Consider the following 20,967-nt stretch of genomic DNA (forward strand, 5'->3'; position numbering starts at 1 on the left):
TAAATGACTGAAACACTAGCCCCTTGACCCTGGGACAATTAGGGTCTTCTGACTTACTGGATATAGTCCACCCCACAGAGTCCCAGAAGAAAATAGACTTAATAATTATACCACATTAAATCTGAAGAGATATCTAATCTGAATAGGGTTTTATTTTTCGCTTTAAAAAACTCATTTCTTGAATGCACATTTATAAAAGGCCATATTAGAACAATGAGTCACATAAACAGTTGTTCTTATATAGTAGGTAGCTATTGCTTGAAAATCCAAGTGCAGGTACAAATGCAGGTACAAATAGTGGTATACGTTAAACAACTTAGATGAAAGATGGAATTTCCTGAAAAAGATTCTGGTACCTGGAAAAATTAGCCCAAGACAAGGATGTTGATGTCAATAGACGCATGTGAAGAGTTCAAATTTAAATGTGGAAAAGCTGTAAGTTATTTAATGTATAATTAAAACCATAAAAACTTAATGACTAAAGTGAGTGACAAAAGTGACAGAATCCCTCCTCCTACAGTAGTATATTTCTATAGAGTATATAATCATAGTCAGAGCCACTGGAGTTATCAATTCCCGCTTCACCTTTGCTTCAGTGAGCCTGTCGTTCCCACTCAGTGCTTGAGGCGCTTGATGTATTAGGCTTCTTTCTCCCATTGCTTGTCTTATGGCTCTGATTCTTCCTCTTCCTCCTCTTCCTCCTCTTCCTCCTCTTCCTCCACTTCCTCCTCGGCCTCCCCTTCTGGAGGTGCCTCTTCCGGGACAGCTGCTGCTGCGGGAGCTGCTGCCGCGGCAGCCGCTGCCGCGGGAGCCACTGCTGGGACAGCTGGTTCCTCTTTTGGTTCAGCAGCTTCTTCTTTGTCCCTTTTACGACACATGCAGACACAAAGAATTATAAGTAGTAATAATAAGATCAAAAATAATGCAATTAATGAGGTTAACGTGCCTGCGATAGAACTAGTGGCTGAGGGAGCGGTAGCATTTCCTCCACCTCCAGACTCCGTTCCACTATTAACCGAACTAGGGATGCCACTGTCCACACTACCACCAGTTCCTGGGTTTTTGCAGTCAGGAGGGGAAAAACCATCATCACAATGGCAGTTCTTTTTATTGTTGCAAACTCCTTTCTCGTTACACTTTACCTTTATATCACAGTCGTACCCAAGAACACTGACATCTGAGCAGGTGAAGTTCATGCAGACTTTCCCTGAGCCACAAAGACTGCCCTTCCTTGTATCTCCAGAATCAGGGACATCCTGAACACCATGCAGATCCATGGACCAGCAATAGTCATCTGCATAAGGGGTCTGAAGTAATGTATAATTGACTTCAGTCTCTGGTAGCGTTTGAACATTTGTACATATCATTTTCCCACAAAATATATTCTCATTTTCACACCTAGTATATGCTGAGCCACCGGCACTGGGAATACCACAGTTTCCAAATCTGTTCCCTTTTCCATTAAATGACCGAAAACAGTCTTCTGAAGCAGCTCTTGCAGGAAACCCATACATTTCAGAACACTGAGCATCAGCAGACCTGCATATACCCTGAACACAGTAGTAACCACCCTTACACAGTGAACCATCGAGCTTGTAGGTGTCTGGGGGACACACCCCAGAGGTACCAAGACAAAATTCTGGAAGGTCACATTCTCCTGAAGCAGGACGGCAACTGCGTCCAGTTTGTTCATATTGGCATGTAGCATTACAGCAGGGTCCAGGATTACACAATGCAGTCGGCTTCAGTTTACATGATGTGTCACAACATATGTCCAAGTCACATGCATTACCACAGTCACACTGCTCATCTCCATCTACAATGCCATCGCCACAGTTCGAATCCCTCCGTAAGCGGCCTTTGTGCCCAGGCCTGTTAAACAGGCAGGCCCCCTTGTGTTCCCAGAGGAACTGGTGGAAGAAGTCAGAGCTGCAGTTGCTGAAGCCACTTTCTTTAGTGATGTTTTCACGCATGAGGCAGAAGGGCCTATCTTTACAAATGCAGGCCAAATGGTCGTGCCGAATACCCAAGTTGTGTCCAAGCTCGTGGACCATGAGTGCTGCAAACAGGAGGACATCCTCGTGGTGGAAGGATTCCACGGCTGCTGCAAAATCACTTGAGCAGGCACCACTGAGAAATGCCTGCCCCATATCCTCTTTAGGATGCTGTCCCACGATCATGTGGGCAACATCATGCTTCACACGGTGGAAGAGCTTCTCTTGTCTCCAGCTGTTGAAATTCCTGAGTGCAACTTGCAGGTCCACGGGGACCTCTGTGAGGTCCCCCTCAGTCCAAATCTCCACTCCAGCCAGCACCACCTCTGTGTTTATTCCCCTTGTGAAGCTGTTGGCCAGAGCTATGATGTCCATCACTCTCTGGACTGTCTGATTGACGTCACCGCCCCACATTTGGAACCGCTGGTTGTTGACCACGACAAACATCTCCACGTACTTGGTACGTGACCACAGGTCGGATGTCACGTGCCAGCTGTGAGGCTTGGCGCTCTGTGGTTGCCGGCTGGTGGACGCCACTTGGCTGTCCTTGGACGTGACGCTGCAGGAGACTTGAGCTTCGTGGCCCATGGCGTACAACACGTGCTCAAACCGTTTGGAAGAGTGCACGGGCTCAACGCCATAGGACTTTTCCTCCTTAATCAGGAGGCCCCTGAGGCCTGAACAGGTGTTGACAGAAACAAAAGAACCTGGGACTCCTTCTATGTAGCCTTCATAGTGACAGTCCTGCGAGATGAGAGGCATTTCTTGCCCCAGGATGCCATTGTGATAGCTGAAGACCGGGAAGTTATCCACAAAATAGTCTCTCTTCACCGTCAGGTGAATCAGCTGCCTCTGGCCCTGCATAAATAGCATATAGGAGAGCTTTTCCACTTGGTCTTCCCTTCCTTCCACTGTCAGACTCTTGGGAATGACTATTTCATAGGAAGAGTGATATAGTGAGCCCAGGTCACAGTACAGGCTTGGCAGAGAAATCAGTACCAAGAACAACAGGATCCCCAACCTGGCACATGAAAGTCCTGGCACCAGGGCCAGCCTCAAGCCCTTCATCTGAGGAGCCCAAGTTTGAAGCACTCGGATAGCCTCAGACATAGCCACTTGCCTTTTCGGTAGAGAAGGCGGTATAGAGGCAGAGTCTCTCCCAGATGCTGCCGCTGGCGTGGCCCTGGTGAGTCCGTTGATGATGCAGGGCTTGTGTCCAGCGGCAGCAGCTGCTCTCCCTGACACACACACTGTCTGTCACAGGTACTCACTTCAGCTCTGTGCTGGCTGCACAAAGGGTGGCTCTTGCCTGCCTCTCAGAGGTCAGCCTCTGGCTGTGTCCTTTCTGGTCTTTCGGATCTCTCTGTTATGCTTCAGATAGTGTCTTTTCTCTGTGACTTTCCTCCACACCCTCAACTCTAGTAGTTAAGGTCTTCCTGACATTAGGAAGAGCTGTAATCATGCAGTGGGACTGCAAACTCTAAAGTGAAAGACTGTACCTTGAGAAAGGAAACAAAACCTCCATGCCTTCCTCAACTGTACCGCAAGGATCACCCCTCCCCCACTCCTCCTATCGTCCGTTGCTCAGCTGCCTCCTAATGTTCTAGACCAGGAGGCTTGGAGGTCTTCAGTGGGCACACTCCATTGCCCATTTCCTCTCTTCTAAAACTCTTGTTCTGTATCACATGGACATTGTAACTAGATGTAACATGGCATTATAGATGCAATGCACAACAGACCAATCTGTCAGATAAAGCCAGTGTGGTACCTGCCTTGTGCCCCCAGATTGATAAACCCCAGTGTGCTGGTCACCCGTGGGACAAGTGACATTCCCTGCTTTTTAAAAACATCATCAGAATTCAGTTTATCAAGTTCTGTTTATAACACGGTGTGTATTTATAACACTAAAAGTGTGTATGGGAGATGCCAACAGAGCAGTCTCCCCTGTGTGCAGTTATCGGAACCTTGGTTGGTAAGTATCTCCAGACCTGTTACCTGGGCTGGTCCTGGCATAGCAGCATCTTAAGACCATGCCTGTTGAAGACTAGGATTCCTGAAGTCTCCCCTGTGTTTGTATATGACTTCTGTGTGTTCGGTGGCCACTTCTGTTTGTTCCTCCTTATACACTCTCCCAGTTCTAGAAGAGTGCTTGTTGAAGAGTAGACGAACAAGAATCATTGAATGAATAAACAGCTTCCAGGTATGGTTGCTGCGGTGTCTTATTTGCTATACCTTCTGTGTTTCTACTTGGCTTCGTGCCTGCCCTGAATATCTGTAAATGTCTTCAGAAAAACCCACGAAAACCATGCTGGCACAGACATGATCTCAAAATGTACTTCTTTCTACATTTTGCTGTTCAATTCACTCTCCTAATTTCTTCTGACCTCATATTTCACTGAGAAAAATATTAATAGAAGCAATCAAAAGACTACCTCCACATATAGACACTAGCTGAGTCCACTAGCTGTATCTGAAAGTTCCCCCCACTGTCGTGAATAAATTGTCCTTGCTCCAGTCTAAGACCAATCCTTTTACTTGTGTGTGGAGTGTCTTTCCCTTTTAATTTCTCATGGACTACACTCTTGCATTTCTCCCTTCTCTCTTTTACATCTTCAGCATGTGTTTGTCTGCTGGATTCAGTCTTATTATTTGCTGTAATTTCTCACCTTTATAAAATCATCCCTCTCAGCCCACATCACCTTCCAGTCACCATCTAGTTTATTATCCTTTTCTCTGTTTTACAATGAAATTCTTTGAAAGAGTATAGAGACATTCTGTTCCAGTTTGTATCACTGCTTTCTTTATTTTCTCAAATTTTTAAATTTTGACTCCTAACACAGTCACAAAATATGCATAAAGCATAAATGTGCTTTTCAGTGAATTAGTATTAAATAAAATGAAAAAGACAATACCTTATGATTTCACATATATGAGGTTCCACAAATAGCCAAGCATAGAATACAGGTTACCCTGGGTAGGGTAATAGAGGAATGGGGAGTTCTTGTCTAATGGGTACAGACTTTCAGTTTAGGATGATGAAAAATTCTGTAAGTGGATATTGATGATGGTTGCACAACAATATGAATGAACTTAATGCCAGTGAACTGTGCACTTAAAAATGGTTAAGATGGTTAATTTAATATTGTGTGTATTTTACTGAAAAAGAGAGGAATAACAAGGAAGGGAGGGAGGGTGAGAGAAACAGCTGTGTTAAGTACAACCCTGATGAGGTAATCAATACTTTTAGCTTCATAGAAGTCACCTACGTGCCATTGCCAATCTCATGCCCTCCTGCTTCAGAGAGATCATGATCTTGTCTTTTATGATAACTACTTCCTCACCTTCTTTATTATTTTTGCTTCCTAAATGTGTACATCCCCAAGTTATATCATTTTACTTTAGTTGTCTTTTGAAAACAGCTTTATTGAGATATAAAATCACATACCAGAATGCTCATCGTTTAAGGTATACAATTCAGTGGTTTGTAGTATGATTGAAAAGTTATGCAGTCATCACCACAAGCAATTGTGGAACATTTTCCTCATGCCAAAATAAAACTCCCATGTCCATTAGCAGTCACTCTCCATTCTCTGCTCCCTGCAGCCCCTAGTCACCACTACTCCTTTCTATCTCTATGATTTTGTCTATTCTCGACAGTCCATAGCAATGGATTTCTATATTATAGTTGTAGTCCTCTGTGATTGGCTTATTTCACCTCACATAAAGTTTTCAAAGCCATATCATAGCAGATACCAATACTTTATTTCTTTTTGGCAAAATAACATTCTTTTTATATGGATATATCATAGTTTTTGATTCATCAATTGATGAACATCCTGGTTGTTTCTACTGTTTGACTATTATGAATAGTAGTGCTATAGACATTTCAGTACAAGGTTTTGTATGAAGTGTGTTTTCATATCCTTTGAATGAATACTCTGGAGTGGAATTGTTTGGTCACATGATAACTATGTTTAGCCTTTGAGGAACTGCTGAACTGTTTTCCAAAGCTGCTGGACAATTTTACACTCCTGCAAGAAATGAATGGGGATTCCAATTTTTCCACATCATCATTGGCATTTGTTATTGTCTTTTTGATTGTAGCAATCCTAGTGGATATTAAGAGGTGTCTCATTGCAGTTTTGATTTGCACTTCCCTAATAATTACTGATGTTGCACAGCTTTTCATATGCTTGCTTGCATGCTCAGTCACTTCAGTCATGTTCAACTCTTTGTGACCCTGTGGATTGTAACCTGCCAGGCTCCTTGAGCATTGGGATTCTCCAGGCAAGAATACTTAAGTGGGTTGCCATGCCCTCCTCCAAGAGATCTTCCCAACCCAGGGAGTGAACACCATGTCTTCTCGTCTCTTGCATTGCAGGTGGATTCTTTACCCACTGAGCCACTGGGAAGCCCAGGTGATATTTTTATTGCTCACTTATTTCTTCTTCAGAGACATGTCTATTCACATCCCCCTTCATGGATCACAGCCTTATCATAGTAGAAGGGCTTGCGTAACACAATAAAGCTGTGAGCCATGCTGTGGACCACCCAAGACAGACAGGTCATAGTCAAGAGTTCTGAAAAATTGTGGTTCATTGGAGGAGGAAATGGCAACCCACTCCAGTATTCTTGCTAGGAGAACTCCATTAACAGTATGAGAAAGGCAAAAAGAGATAACACCAAAATGTGAGCCCTCCAGGTTGGAAGTGTCCAGTATGCTACTGAGGAAGAACAGAGGGCAATTACTAATAGCTCCAGAAAGGAGGAAGAGGCTAGACCAAAGCAGAAATGACACTTAGTTGTGGATGCGTCTAGTGGTGAAAGTAAAGTCCAATGCTGTAAAGTACAATACTGCATAGGAACCTCGATGAATCAAGGTAAATTGAATGTGGTCACACAGAAGATGGCAATATTGAACATCCACATCTTAGGACTCAGTGAACTGAAATGTATGGAAATGGGTGAATTTAATTCAGATGACCATTATATTTACTACGGTGGGCAAGAATCCCTTAAAAGAAATGAAGTAGCTCATAGTCAACAAAAGAGTCCGAAATGCAGTACTTGGGTGCAGTCTCAAAAACGACAGAATGATCTTTGTTTGTTTCCAAGGCAAACCATTCAGTATCAGAGTAATCCAGGTCTGTGCCCTAACTGTTGTTGCCAAAGAAGCTGAAGTTGCTTGGTTTTATGAAGACCTACAAAACCTTCTAGAACTAACACCAGAAAAAGAAGTCCTTTTCATCACTGGGGATTGGAATGCAAAGTAGGAAGTCAAGAGATACCCAGAATAACAGGCAAGTTTTGCCTTGGAATGCAACATGAAGCAGGGCAAAGGCTAACAGAGTTTTGTCAAGAGAACATGCTGGTCATAGCAAACACTCATTTCCAATAACCTGAGATGACTCTACACATGGACATCACCATATGGTCAATACTGAAATAAGATTGATTGTGTTCTTTGCAGCCAAAGATGGAGAAGCTCTATACAGCCAGAAAAAACAAGACCTGAAGCTGACATGTGGCCCAGACCCTTATTACAAAATTCAGGCTTAAACTGAAGAAAATGAGGAAAACCACTAGTCCATTCAGGTTTAACCTAAATCAAATCTGTTAAGCTTATACAGTTGAAGTGATGAACAGATACAAGGGATTAAATATGGTAGACAGAGTGCCTGGATAACTATGGACAGAGGTTTGTAACATTGTACAGGAGGCAGTGATTAAAATCATCCCCAAGAGAAATGCAAGAAGGCAAAGTCGTCATCTGAGGAGGCTTTACAAATAGCTGAGGAAAGAAGAAAAACGAAAGACATGGGAGAAAGGGAAAGATATACCCAACTAAATGCAGAATTCCAGAGAACAGCAAGGAGAGATAGGAAAGCCTTCTTCAGTGAACAATGCGAAGAAATAGAGGAAAACAATAGAACAGGAAAGAGTAGAGATCTCTTCAAGAAAATTGGTGATATCAAGGGAACATCTCATGCAAAGATGGGCATGATAAAGGACAGAAACGATAAAGACCTAACAGAAGCAGAAGAGGTTAAGAAGAGGTGGCAAGAATACACAGAAGAACTATTTTTAAAAGGTCTTAATGACCTGGATAACCACAATGGTGTGATCACTCACCTAGAGCCAGACATGTGGAGTGAGAAGTCAAGTGGGCCTTAGGAAGCATTGCTATGAACAAAGTTAGTGGATATGGTTGAATTCCAACTGAGCAATTTTAAATCTTAAAAGATGATGCAGTTAAAGTGCTACACTCAGATTGGAAAACTCAGCCATAGACACAGGACTGGAAAAGGTCAGTTTTCATTCCAGTCCTAAAAGAAGGGCAATGCCAAAGAATGTTCAAACTACTGTACAGTTGCACTCATTTCACTTGCAAGCAAAGTTTACTCAAAGTCCTTTAAGGTAGGATTCATTCAGCAGTACATGAACTGAGAACTTCCAGTAAAAGCTTCCTGGGAAAAATAGCAGCAACCTCATATATGCAGATGATACCACTCTAATCTGAGAAAGTGAAGAGCAACTAAACAGCCTCTTGATGAGGATGAAAGAGGAGAGTGAAAAAGCTGGCTTGAAACTCAACATCAAATAAATTAAGATTATGGCATCCAGTCCCATCACTTCATGGCAAATAGAAGGGGAAAAAGTAGGAGCAATGACCGATTTTGTTTTCTTGGGCTCCAAACTCACTATGGATGGTGACCACAGCCGTGAAATTAAAAGACACTTGCTTCTTGGAAGAAAAGCTATGACCAACTTAGACAGCGTCCTAAATAGCAGAGACATCACTTAGTTGACAAAGGTGCATCTAGTCCAAGCTGTGGTTTTTCCAGTAGTCATGTATGGATGTGAATGTTGGATCATAAAGAAAGCTGAGCACCAAAGAATTGATGCTTTCAAATTGTAGTGCTAGAGAACACTCTTTGAGAGTCTTTCGAACTGCAAAGAGATCAAACAAGTCAATCCAGAGGAAATCAGTCCTAAATATCCATTGGAAGGACTGATGCTGAAGCTGAAGCTCCAATACTTTGGCCACCTGATGCAAAGAACTGACTCATTGGAAAAGACCCTGATGCTGGGAAAGACTGAAGGCAGGAGGAGAAAGGGATGACAGAGGATGAGATGGTTGGATGGCATTGTCAGCTCAATGGACATGAGTTTGAGCAAGCTCCAGGAGTTGTCTGATTGACAAGGAAGCCTGGCATGCTGCAGTCCATGGGGTCGCAACTTAGTGACTGAGTAACAACAACAACTGCTCACATAATTTGACCTTTTAAAACAGGGGGTCTTGTTGAGTTGTAAGAGTTCTTAATATTTCATGGGTGCTAACTAATCTCCGTCAGTATATAATTTACAAATATTTTCTCCAGTTCTTTGGGCTTTTGCACTTTCTCAATGGTTATCTCTTAGAGTGGAAAATTGTCTCATTTTTTTCTTTGGGTTTTTTTCATTCTGTTAAAACATTCAGAATATAAAATTTGCCGTTTTAACCAATTTTAAGTGTACACTTTAGTGGTACTAAGTACTGTCACCTGTTGTGCTACATTCAGTTCAGTTCAGTCATTCAGTTGTGTCCGACTCTTTGCGACCCCATGAACCGCAGCACGCCAGGCCTCCCTGTCCATCACCAACTCCAGGAGTCAACCCAAACCCATGTCCATTGAGTCGGTGATGCCATGCAACCATCTCATCCTCTGTCGTCCCCTTCTCCTCCTGCCTTCAGTCTTTCCCAGCATCAGGCTCTTTTCCAATGAGTTAGCTCTTCACATCAGGTGGCCAAAGTATTGGAGTTTCAGCTTCAACATCAGTCCTACCAATGAGCACCCAGGACTGATCTCCTTTAGGATGGACTGGTTGGATCTCCTTGCAGTCCAAGAGACTCTCAAGAGTCTTCTCCAACACCACAGTTCAAAAGCATCAATTCTAAAAAAAAAAAAAAAAGCATCAATTCTTACCACTGTCCATCTCCAGGACTCTTTTCATTATGTAAAAAGGAAACTGTACTCATTAAAGTATAGATCCTCATTATCTTCTTTCCCTTAGCCCCTAGGAACCTCTGTCCTACTTTCTGTCTGTATGATTTTACTACACAAGTACAGCATTTAAGTGGAATCTTAACAGTATTTGTCTTCTTGTGACAAGCTTATTTCACTTAGCATAATGTCCTCAAGATCCATCCATATTGTGGCAGTTTGCAGAATTTCCTCTCTTTTTTATGGGTGAATAATATTCCATTGTATGTATAGCCCACCTTTTGCTTCTACAGTCACCCCTCCATGGGCACTCAGGTTGCTTCCACCTTTTAGCTGTTGTGAATAATGCTGCTTTGAACATTACATGTATGGACATATAAATCTCTCTTTGGGATCCTGCTTTCCATTCTTCTGGGCTTGTACCTAGAAGTGAACTTGCTGGATCACATGGTCACTCTAGTTTTAACATCTTTCAGGAGCTGCCGTACCCTTCCACGGCAGTCACAGCATTTTACCTCCCCACCGACAGGGCACAGGTGTTCCCATGTTCTCCACCTCCTCTCCAACACTTGTTCTTCTCTGCTTTCTTCTGTTTTTGTAGTGGTCATGCTAACGGATATGAGGTGGTATCTCACTGTAGTTTAGATTGACATTTCCCTGAGGATGAGGGACATTGAGCATCTTTTCATATGCAAAAAGTCATTTGTGTATCTTCTTTGGAGAAATTTCCATTTGAGTCCTTTGCCCATGTTTTGAATCAGGCTGTTTGGTTTTTTGTTGTTGAGTTTTAGGAGCTTTCGCTATCTATTTTGGATAGTAGTTCCTTATCAGATAATATGATTCGCAACCGTCTTCTCTCATTCTGTGGGTGGCCTTTTCCCTCTGTGAATATATAGTAATTTTGGATACACAAAATTTAAATATTTTCCTAAAGTCCATTTTGTCTGTTTTTCTTCAGTTGCCTGTGCTTTTGGTGCCATAGCTGATAAACCTTTGCCAAATCCAGTGCTGTGAAACTTTTGCCTTATGCTTTCTCCTATGAGGTTTATAGGAATACAAGTTTCCTGAATGGGGATTCTCCAGGGACCTGCCAGACACGCAACTTAGTAGTGATGCTATGGGTAGGCTTTTGAGGGAGCTCCAAACTGTTCTGTCCATTCTACCAGGCTGCCTGTTTTCACAGCCATTGTAGTTGAGGTGATGCAGTTGAGTTGTACTTGAGATGACTCGTGGGGACCTGAGGAGAAGGCTATGGGAGTAGGGTAGTTAAAAGTTCACACACCTTGCTGCTCTCACCAAGATTCAGCTGTTTTGTTGTTCTATGACTTAGTTTCCACACTTGCAAAAAAGTTGATTTTGACTGTTTTTGCCAGTGTTACCACTGCTTTTATGGAGGAGGGGGCTTCTGTAGACCCTTATTTTGACCTTTGGGAAGTGCTTCCCATTTTCCCTCTTCACTTCATAATGTTAGGTAGTTAGAATATGAAAAAGGAGTCCAAAATGGCGTGGCTAAAAGATAAGGAAGTGAACGCCCTCGAAAATAGAGCAGAGGAAGGTCAAAGGAAGGTGTGAGGACTTCAGGTAGAACAGCGCTCCAGCCTAAGCCCAATTTGCATAGGACAGGCCCAGGGGGAAGGAAAAAACATAAAAAGAGGAGCCAAAGCCCTCTTCTCTCTCTCTCTCCACCCGCCCACCCCCCCCCCCCCCCGCCCCCCGCACGATGGGGTGCTCTTCTTTTCCCGTCTTTGGATGGACGTGCCCTCACGCCTCGAAGATGGATTTTCCTGCTATTATCTAAATAAACAGAGCTGTAACACTGATTTATTTAAGAGCTATAACACGGTCTGTCCTCTGAGAGCTGTGACACGCTGAGGGGGCTTTAATGTCCGTCACTCCAAATTTTTGTTGTGACGAGACAAAGAACCGAGGAGCATACATTCGCCTGACAAATATGAAGCCAGATGAATGCAGTGTTAATGTAAAGCCTCTTTAGTTCCACAGTAGTGTTTAAGTTTACTTAGTGCTTTTGTGTGCCACTGTGGTTCATTCCTTTCCGTTGCTCTACTCCTGTCTTTCTCTGTGTGGATCTGTCACAATTTAACGTCCATTGTATTATCTGTGAATACAGCATGGAGTTCTTTTGGAATACTGTGAAGTGTGCTTCTGTGTCCATTATTTAGTAAGAGGATGCAGATGTCAGGGTATTCAGTATATGCTATTTCAAAGTGGCATGCCAGTTTACATTTGTAAAGCAGTTGATCAGAGTTTCCACTGTTCTACAGTAATACTTGGAATTTTCCTTCTTCTGTAATCAGTCTTGTGAGTGTATAGTGATATAGATAATCTGCATTTCTCTGAATACTAAAGAGGTTGAACACCTTCACAAATGGTTTTGGGTCCATCTTTTGTATTTTGACTCCACTGGAATAAGCTTTCACCCCCATGCATCCACCCAAACTGCCAGCTCCAAGATGTCAGTGGATAAAGAACTCTCCATTGTCAAATCCAATGATCAACACGGGGCCCTCAGGCTATGGACCTAGCAACAGCATTTAAAAAATAATGGGTGTATATGAGGCCCCGGGTTCGATTCGGGCATCTCCACTAAAAAAAAAAAAATAATGCGTTGTTGTGACTTGCTTTTTTAAAAGAATCACTCTGTCTGCTGGATGGAAAGTAGACTATTGTGGAGCAGAGAGATCAGGTAATTACTTCTGCACTTGTCTAGGAGGGAGTGATGATGATACAGGTTCCACTCCTTACCACCTCTAGAACAGAACCCTCCGGCCTCTGTTTCTTCATGCACAAGATGGAGGTCTCATATTGTGCTTGGGAGGATTACATTAGGGATGAGTGTAGAGTGTCGAGCACAGTGTCAGCGATGTTATATGTGCCTGGGGGCACCGCTCAGGGGTGGAGCGTTTGACCACACACAGTCGGTGAGGTTATATGTGCTTTGTGCTCTACCCTCCTCCAAAGCTCTGTTTCTTTAGACTGTCAGTCAGCAATATATTAACTTAAAAATCAGAAATAAATATAAGTAGAAAAAAGGGAATAATTGATAATTTCAGCTGAACTCCACACTAGACAAGGTTGTCTCTTGCCTAAATGCTCTCCTTCCCTCATGCACCACCCCCATGCATCCAAGGTGATCAGACCACCCTGGATCAGATGTAGCCCCTTCCAAGATAGTCCCAAAATAAAGAAGCCCCAAGGACTAGGCACTATGGAGTCTGAAGTGATGCTTCTTAAAATAGCTTTTTATTTACTTAAAATCATTTTCTATTCATGAATAGTAATTGTTGAGGCAAATTAGATTACTGAACAGATAACATTCTTTAAATAATATATATGAGTGGGATGAATGATCCTGTGATAATCTTAGGTGCAAATAATACTTTATATCAAACAATGGAGATAGAAGATAGTATGCCCTGAAAAGTAATTTCAGATCAGAAATTGGCCCAACTAAAAGATGACATTGATAAGTATGATTCATGAGAAGAACTTACATAAAATTGTTTCATGAAATGGAAAGAAAGCAAAAGTGTAGAATATTTTAAATATGAGTTCACATATGAATATATAACCAAATTAATAAAACGAATACTGAAAGCATTGCCATCCTGTCCCTATGTTGGTGTGTTTCTGTAGATTGTCCCTGTCAGAGTTACAGGGTCCATCAATTCTCACTTCACCTTTGCTTCTGTGAGTGCCTTATTCCCACTCCGTGCTTGAGATAGTTGAGATGTTTGAATTCTTCCTCCAGTATACTTCTGCCTTTGGTCATGCTTGTCCTTCACCGGCTGCCTCTTATGCTGCTGGCTGTTCTGGGGGTGGGGCCTCCGGTGGGGGTGCTGCCGGCGGGGGGGCCTCCGGTGGGGGAGCCTCTGGCGGGGGTGCCTCCGGCGGGGGTGCCTCCGGCGGGGGTGCCTCTGGCGGGGGTCCTGCTGGTGGGGGTGCCTCCGGCGGCGGGCCCTCCGGAGGGGGTGCCTCTGGTGGGGGGCCTCCCTCTGGTGGGGGGCCTCCCTCTGGTGGGGGGCCTCCCTCTGGTGGGGGGGCTCCCTCTGGTGGGGGGCCTCCCTCTGGTGGGGGGCCCTCCTCTGGTGGGGGGCCCTCCTCTGACTCCTCTCGTAGCCCTACTGGGAGGAGTTCCATTATGAATCCCTCACTACTGCTCTCCTCTGTCTCCTCCTCTGAGGCGTGCTCTGGGGTCTCTACTGACTCAATTCCAGCCTTGAGGCTAATAAATAATAATATAATTATCAAAAACACCAAAAGTAACGCAGGGACTATGTAAATAATGTTGCCAGGATAGTCACCCTCAGTCGAACGTGTCATAGGAGTTTCACTTTCACCTTCACTAGAAACTCGAATTGATACACTAGCAGGACCACTGTCTACACTACCACCTTCTCCTGGGTCTTTGCAGTCAGGGGGAGCATAGCCATCCTCACAATGGCAATGCCTCAAATTGTTGCAAACTCCTTTCCCGTTACACAATTCTGTTGTTTCACAGTTGTAACCAAGTGAGGTATAATCAGTACACAAGTGATTCATACAGACTTTGTGTGGGGCACAGAGAGTGCCAGTATGCGCATCTCCATCATCAGGGATATCAGCAGTGTCATAGGCATCCATGCTCCAGCACCAGTCATCTCTGTGAGCGACCTGGATCAGTGTATGATTGGGTTTGAGTTGTGGTATCTGTCTAACATTTGTACATATGAGTTTCCCACAAAATATGTTATCATCTGCACACTTCAGATATGTTAACCTCGGTGAGCTGGTGGTACCACAGTTTCCAAACCGGTCCCCTCTTGTGTTCATTGAAACGTAACAGTTTTCTGGGGCAGACCTTGCAGGGGACCCATATATATCCATGCATTGATTGTCAGGGTTCTTACACCGACCGCCAGCACAGTAGTGAATTCTATCACACATTGTACCATCGAGCTTATAGCTGTCTCTGGGACATTCTCCCGAGGAACCATTACAATACTCTGGGAGGTCACACTCTCCCAAAGCAGCACGGCACATGAATCCCTTGTGTCTCAGGCGACATTTATCACAGCAGAGCCCATCACTACACTCTGCCTGCTCTCTCAGCCTACATCTGGTGTCACAGCATGGGTGCGTTTCACACTTAGAACCACAGTCACACTGCTCATCTCCTTCTACAATGCCATCGCCACAGCGGGAAGCCCTCCGTAAGCGGCCTTTGTGCCCAGGCCTGTTAAACAGGCAGGCCCCCTTGTGTTCCCAGAGGAACTGGTGGAAGAAGTCAGAGCTGCAGTTGCTGAAGCCACTTTCTTTAGTGATGTTTTCACGCATGAGGCAGAAGGGCCTATCTTTACAAATGCAGGCCAAATGGTCGTGCCGAATACCCAAGTTGTGTCCAAGCTCGTGGACCATGAGTGCTGCAAACAGGAGGACATCCTCGTGGTGGAAGGATTCCACGGCTGCTGCAAAATCACTTGAGCAGGCACCACTGAGAAATGCCTGCCCCATATCCTCTTTAGGATGCTGTCCCACGATCATGTGGGCAACATCATGCTTCACACGGTGGAAGAGCTTCTCTTGTCTCCAGCTGTTGAAATTCCTGAGTGCAACTTGCAGGTCCACGGGGACCTCTGTGAGGTCCCCCTCAGTCCAAATCTCCACTCCAGCCAGCACCACCTCTGTGTTTATTCCCCTTGTGAAGCTGTTGGCCAGAGCTATGATGTCCATCACTCTCTGGACTGTCTGATTGACGTCACCGCCCCACATTTGGAACCGCTGGTTGTTGACCACGACAAACATCTCCACGTACTTGGTACGTGACCACAGGTCGGATGTCACGTGCCAGCTGTGAGGCTTGGCGCTCTGTGGTTGCCGGCTGGTGGACGCCACTTGGCTGTCCTTGGACGTGACGCTGCAGGAGACTTGAGCTTCGTGGCCCATGGCGTACAACACGTGCTCAAACCGTTTGGAAGAGTGCACGGGCTCAACGCCATAGGACTTTTCCTCCTTAATCAGGAGGCCCCTGAGGCCTGAACAGGTGTTGACAGAAACAAAAGAACCTGGGACTCCTTCTATGTAGCCTTCATAGTGACAGTCCTGCGAGATGAGAGGCATTTCTTGCCCCAGGATGCCATTGTGATAGCTGAAGACCGGGAAGTTATCCACAAAATAGTCTCTCTTCACCGTCAGGTGAATCAGCTGCCTCTGGCCCTGCATAAATAGCATATAGGAGAGCTTTTCCACTTGGTCTTCCCTTCCTTCCACTGTCAGACTCTTGGGAATGACTATTTCATAGGAAGAGTGATATAGTGAGCCCAGGTCACAGTACAGGCTTGGCAGAGAAATCAGTACCAAGAACAACAGGATCCCCAACCTGGCACATGAAAGTCCTGGCACCAGGGCCAGCCTCAAGCCCTTCATCTGAGGAGCCCAAGTTTGAAGCACTCGGATAGCCTCAGACATAGCCACTTGCCTTTTCGGTAGAGAAGGCAGTATAGAGGCAGAGTCTCTCCCAGATGCTGCCGCTGGCGTGGCCCTGGTGAGTCCGTTGATGATGCAGGGCTTGTGTCCAGCGGCAGCAGCTGCTTTCCCTGGCATGCTGAGCCTGGGCAATTCAGCTATTAGCCCCAGATCTATGCTGGCTCCCTTATGGGTGGGTGCTGCCCGACTCTAGAGTCATACAGACCTTGGGGCTGTGTTTCTGTTGTTTTTCTCTCTTGGTCTTCAGTGGTTTCCTTACTATATGACCTCCTTCCAACAGCAACAGTTTTAATGCTCCGTGGCTGTTTCCTCTACCCAAGTAGACAGCCTCTAATGATTTCAAGTCAGTACTTTTACTCAGTCAAATTATCCTTGTCCTCAGCCCAGTCCACACTACTCCTGATATCCGTTAATCTGCTCATTCTTTGAAACCCAACATTCTGGTAGGAGGTCAGGGGGGAGGGGAGGGGGATTCTTTGGGGATCCCAGAGCAGGACGATGTTCTTTGTTGCCCACTGCCTCTTTTCCTGGTATCTGTAGTACTGAGGGTATTGTTTCTCAGTCCAGTCCTTCTTTGTCAGGGTCTGGTTTTTTTTTTTAAATTTCTACATGGGTGCAGAAATTCTCCCTCATTCACTTTTGTTCATGACAGATGAGTTTAGACATTTTACATCTGCATATAAACATAATTTTCCTCCAATAAGAAGTATTCTGAATATATAGACATACTAACTGTTAAATGAAAGAAGTTCAGTTTCCCTATGGAGACTAACAAGTGACGAGGATCAAAGTTCCAATTTCTCCCAACATAAAAACAAACTCTGGAGTAAAACTAAACTCTGAATAACCAGGTTATGTAGTTACCATTTCATCAAGAAAATAAAAATGCACTGTATAAGAATTTTTTAAAGACCTCTTTGCTTTTGTAACTAAAACTGAACCATGTCTATGAAAGTCTTTCAGTTTGATTTTGATGTTGATGTTATATTTAGTAGTATAGATTTAAAAGGAAAAAAGGGGAAGAAAAGCTTTATCCACATCCCTTGCCCAGTTATTCTTTTTTGCATCCTAATATCAACTAAAGTAAGACTCTACATCTTTTATATTGCATTAAAATAATTTTATATTAAGTCAAATATTTACAATATAAAACCTTCAAAATAAGGGTTAGGAGTGTAAGTACTGCACAAAAATGGAGAGATGCACTATATAATTCAAAAAAGAATCGTATACAAGATTTCAGATATAAGCATGAGCACATCAACTCATTAACCCTTTCCAGTTAATCTTTAATTCCTAACACAGACAAGGAAATTTATCCACATCTAGCAAGGAAATTAATACCATCATATCACCCAGTAAAAATTTACAGCAAAAATGGTGAAATGATTTCTAGCTGTATTTCCCTTCTCCTTGTATTTTATATAAGAGAAAAGCCTCTTCAAATTATGTAACTTGGAAACTATCACAGATTTTAGATGTTCCTCTGTTCTTAACCAGACAGGACAAATTTGATCAAATCATTTTGTGGGACAAAAGAATCAAATCAATAATGAAAGACCACTTCTACTCTTTAAATAAATAAAAATATAATTAAAATTAAATATCCAGTTTTCCATTTCTCAAATTGAAACACATTTTTGTCAATACACATATACGCAAGTATTCACACACAGGATCTGATTTAAATCATTTGACTTCAACCAATAATTTCTTCAACTTATTCTATCTCGAATACAAAAACAAAAGTCTTTTTTAAAAAGCATTTCCTCCTATCTGCATGTTTCAGACAATTAACTTCTGACAAGTGTTTCCTAGCTTATAAAATACATTAGCCAGAAAAATACAAATGTTGTTCCGCATCAAATAGATTAATAATTGTAAAATCTAAAGGTATTTGAGCGATAAGTAATGGTTATATAGTAAGCAGAGGGTTGGCAAATCATGTAGGAAAACTGAAGACTCTTAACTTCGTCCCTATGAAAACTGTTCTTAGAATGTGAACTTTCTGCAGATACAGGCATTAGAGGGACAGGTCAGAAGAGACAAGGATGATTTTGTTTCACTTCCAGTACATGTTAATTTTGCTTTATTAGCAAACCTGACTGGTAAAGTTAAAGCAGAATTTGCTCCTGGCCTACAGACAAACTTCATAAACAAAACCCCACTTTAAAGACCAAACAGTGCTGAGTCTTTTGGAAGCTCCGGTTTTGTCATGGAGCTCTGTGTCAGGTAGGACCCACTTTTAAACACCCTCCAAAGTGTTCTATGAACTTCCCTGGGGGCTCAGACGGTAAAAGCGTCTGCCTACAATGCGGGAGACCTGGGTTCGATCCCTGGGTTGGGAACATCCCCCTGGAGAAGGAAATGGCAATCCACTCCAGTACTCTTGCCTAGAAAATCCCATGGACCAACGGAGGAGCCTGGTAGGCTACAGTCCATGGAGTAGCAAAAAGTCGGACACGACTGAGCCACTTCACTTTCAGGGTATTCTAAAACTTTGAGCATGAACCTGTCTGGACACTCTACTCATTTGGGGGGCCAGTTTAATTCAGTGTAAAGAAACATGAGCAACGTCTGCTCAGAGTAAAAGGAAGCATCTTTTGGATGCCCTTTTAGATCATACCTAAAATTCACCACACAGGGAAATCATCCTGAGCCTTTAGAAGACACCCAAATAACAAATTTGAGTTAACAGTAGACTAGTTCCTCTGCTAGAAGGTTCCTCTGAAGAAAAAGAAGAGTAACAAAGTCAGTTACTGCCTTCCTCGCCCCAGGGAATACTGAAGTGAAAGTGAAAGTCACTTAGTTCTGTCCAACTCTTTTCAACCCCATGGACTATACAGTCCATGGAATTCTCCAGGCCAGAATACTGGAGTGGGGGTAGCCTTTCCCTTCTCCAGGGGCTCTTCCCAACCCAGGGATCGAACCTAGGTCTCCCACATTGCAGGCAGATTCTTTACAAGCTGAGCCACAAGAGAAGCCCGCCAATACTGAACCTCTGCAATAAAATAAGAAACATAACAGGGATTCAGTTGTTCCAGAAACAAGCGCAGTTTTTCCTGATTGCAAAAAGTGATTTATAAGACTGCATTTCACTGAAAAACAGAATAATTCAACTTTTAATTCAACTCTCAGCTAAGTTTTCTGGTTTGTTTTTCTCTGCTGCCTGTTAGATTTTGCCATGTTTAAAAGTATTGAATTCTCCTTACAGGGTATCCATTATAAGTTATCAGTCACCTGAGATTAGTGAGTCTTAACTCAAAAAACGCCTTGATTTAAAAATTCTCCAAAGTATGAGGGAACCAATGTATAGGGTAATTCCTAAGAGATACATTGTTTTTATCATGTATTACTACACTCATTCACACAGATACGGGGTATACTAACCAAATGTCATCCTGAAGACATACTTAGCAAAGCGGAAGAGTTAGAAAGTAAGTGAGCTCTGTGGGGTTGGTTTTGATTGAAGATAATGTGATGGGATGAAACAGTAACTGAGCCTACCAAGCCTTTCCTTCTCTGTGAATTGGAGTTTGCCTATTAGCTCTCCCGTTTACCAACGCCGAACCAACAACCAAGAACTACTAAAATAAATAAGTAAAAAGTTTGTTATGGAAGCCCATTGCACAACAGCAGAGTAGAAAAGCACTGAGCCTTGTTTCTATTCAAGTATCTGATCTCTTGGCCAGAACCATGCTTCCTGAAAATGAGGAGTGCTAAATAAAATACATGCAGTCCAGGGGATGCCAACATGAAACCCAGGCAGAAACGTTAGAGAAAAAAAGGTAGCTTTAAGACAAAAAACCTGGACCATCTTAGATGCTAACCTGATTATTGTTGTTCAGTCACTAAGTCATGTCCAACTCTTTGTGACCCCCATGGACTGCAGCACACTAGACCTCCTTGTCCCTCACTATCCCTCAGAGTTTACCGAAGTTCATGTCCATTGAGCTGGTGATGCTATCCAAGCATCTCATCCTCTGCCACCTTCTTCTCCTTTTGCCTCAGTCTTTCCCAGTATCAGGGTCTCTTCCAGTGAGTCTGCTCTTCGCATCAGGTGGCCAAAGTATTAGAGCTTCAGCATCAGTCCTTCCAATGAATATCCATTAGTTCAGTTTTTATGATATGTAACTTTCTCAGAAAAATCATTCCATAAAAGGAGTCAGAAGAACAGGAAAAGGAAGTAAGAAGCAATGGAGCTGGTGAGGGCTTCAGGAAATGGGGAGGACAAGGTAGGACCTCGAAGGGAGTGGCAGGGCTGAAGATCTGGTTAAACATGAAAAGAATAAACTCAATAGAGAATCCTATTAAAGAAATACACCAATACCTTTTAACAAATATGACAATAAAGAAATGGGACCACTTTTCCCTAGGGAATTAGGGACCAGAGAAATGAGGGCTCAGCTCCCTGCCTCTTCCATCACAGGAGTCAGCACCCTCTGAATTCCATCAGGCAGTTTGCAACACGGATTCACAAAAAATTCTTGGCACCAGAGCTAATC

At 43.4% G+C, this 20,967-nt stretch overlaps 3 protein-coding genes across 5 annotated transcripts in view; 1 reads left to right on the forward strand and 2 right to left on the reverse strand.

Moving 5' to 3' along the window:
- LOC110144276 (disintegrin and metalloproteinase domain-containing protein 1a-like) overlaps positions 1-3,579 on the reverse strand; it is a 31,119-nt gene extending 27,540 nt beyond the window's left edge. For all 3 annotated transcript variants that reach the window (XM_070475369.1, XM_070475370.1, XM_070475368.1), the window contains exon 1: positions 586-3,579. In XM_070475369.1, the coding sequence (XP_070331470.1) occupies positions 666-3,104 (2,439 nt within the window). In that variant the 5' untranslated portion in view covers positions 3,105-3,579 and the 3' untranslated portion in view covers positions 586-665. The remainder of the gene's footprint in view (positions 1-585) is intronic.
- TMEM116 (transmembrane protein 116) overlaps positions 1-20,967 on the forward strand; it is a 92,216-nt gene that overhangs the window by 62,223 nt on the left and 9,026 nt on the right. The gene's annotated exons all lie outside the window — the stretch shown is intronic.
- On the reverse strand, positions 13,219-16,908 carry LOC139037799 (disintegrin and metalloproteinase domain-containing protein 1a-like). Its single transcript, XM_070475367.1, has one exon. The coding sequence runs from the start codon at positions 16,577-16,579 to the stop codon at positions 13,793-13,795; it is 2,787 nt and encodes a 928-aa protein (XP_070331468.1). The 5' UTR covers positions 16,580-16,908; the 3' UTR covers positions 13,219-13,792.

This window comes from Odocoileus virginianus, chromosome 12 (genome assembly GCF_023699985.2).
Source record: "Odocoileus virginianus isolate 20LAN1187 ecotype Illinois chromosome 12, Ovbor_1.2, whole genome shotgun sequence".
NCBI lineage: Eukaryota > Metazoa > Chordata > Mammalia > Artiodactyla > Cervidae > Odocoileus > Odocoileus virginianus.

Coding starts and splice junctions, on each gene's coding strand:
- LOC139037799 (XM_070475367.1), bottom strand. CDS start 16,579: ATGCCAGGGAAAGCAGCTGCTGCCGCTGGACACAAGCCCTGCATCATC.